Here is a 1357-nt window from a genome sequence, read left to right on the forward strand (position 1 = left end):
CGAGCAGAGCCACGTGGATGGGCAATATAAAGCAGCTCTGAAGGCCCACAATAACTTTGCCATGACTTCTTCCCCAGCTGTTCCCATCTCCTGCCCCTGGGATCACCACTTTTGCTGGTCCCATCTCTCCTCTTTGCAGCTGTGTGCACGCAGTACCCGAACCAAACGTCCTTCACTCTCTCGTGCCGGACAACGGCTCAGCACGTTCACCGACCGATAGACGTCATTGCAGGGCTCCTGCCTCACACGTCTGCCTAATGAGCAGCAGAACCACCCAGCTCCGCCTGCAGATCCATGATGCCCGTCGCCCCGCCGCCTCCTCCCGTAGCTCTGTGGGCAGCCGGAGCTCTGCTCCCCTCGGCTGCAGCTCCCGCAGCGGTTCCTGCTGCTGCCGTCGGGCGCTGACAGAGCCGGGCAGCCCTGCAGCCCGAGGCCCGGCCGCACGTTGGATGCGGAGCCGCGTCCGGGCGGCTGCTGCTGGAGGCCGCGGCCCCTGCCCGACGGGAGCCGTGCCGGGAGATCCTCAGCAGCCCCAGTCCTGCCCTCTTGTCAGGGCTCAGCTGGAGGCTGCAGGAAGCTGAAAGCGTCTGTTGGACTCGTTGTTTTGTCCCGGCACAGCAGCTTCTAGGACAGCAGTGCCAGTCCTTCCCGTCTCCTCAGAGTTAGGGGAAGGCCAAGATGGAAATGGAGAGCCCCTGGTGCGCCGCCGATGGAGGTAGCAGCGTCGCCAGGCAGACACGATGTTGGGGTGCCTGCCCTGCCTCGATGGAGGTGGATCCACCTCCATGGGTTCCTCCTCCAGAGGGATGTCCACCTCCATGGGCTCGACGCTGCTCTCTGGTGGATCGACATCCATCGGCTCAGGTTTGCTGCTGCTCCCCTGAAGCCGCCGCTTCTTTGGTGGAGGAGGATCCATCCTCCTCCACAGAGGACACACAATGTGCCTGTCCAGCCCTGATGGAGATGGATCCACTTCCATCAGTTATTCTTCAAGATCAAGGTCCAGATCTATGGGCTTGATTTTGCCATCTACGATGTCAGCACCATCAGTTCCACACTGCTGCTGTTCCTGTGAAGCAGAAGCTCCTCAGGAATCTTCTTAGCTAGAGGAGGATGTCCAGAGTGAGTCCCACACCAATTGGGACAGGTACTAAGGGACTGACTGGGACTGATGCTTGTAGATTTGTTGCTGTTAAAAAGAGACAGTTTTGTGGGTGCTGTGGTCAGTGCCTGTCTTGGACATGGTGGGCATGGAGTCATTGTGTTTAAAATCTTTGATTCTGTCTTTACCACCAATGTTGGGCTCTGGGACCACCAAAGCCATTGAGTTTGAAGGCTGTGACTGTGCTAACAATAA

The 1357-nt window shown here is 58.5% G+C and overlaps 1 protein-coding gene across 1 annotated transcript in view; it reads left to right on the forward strand.

The window, feature by feature from the left end:
• Positions 1-1113: 1113 nt before the first annotated feature.
• Positions 1114-1357, forward strand: part of PTPRT (protein tyrosine phosphatase receptor type T) — a 143008-nt gene continuing 142764 nt past the window's right edge. The window contains 1 exon segment of the mRNA XM_015881395.1: positions 1114-1122. Coding sequence (XP_015736881.1) covers positions 1114-1122 — 9 coding nt within the window.

The sequence above is a fragment of the Coturnix japonica genome, chromosome 20 (assembly GCF_001577835.2).
Source record: "Coturnix japonica isolate 7356 chromosome 20, Coturnix japonica 2.1, whole genome shotgun sequence".
Taxonomy (NCBI): Eukaryota; Metazoa; Chordata; class Aves; order Galliformes; family Phasianidae; genus Coturnix; species Coturnix japonica.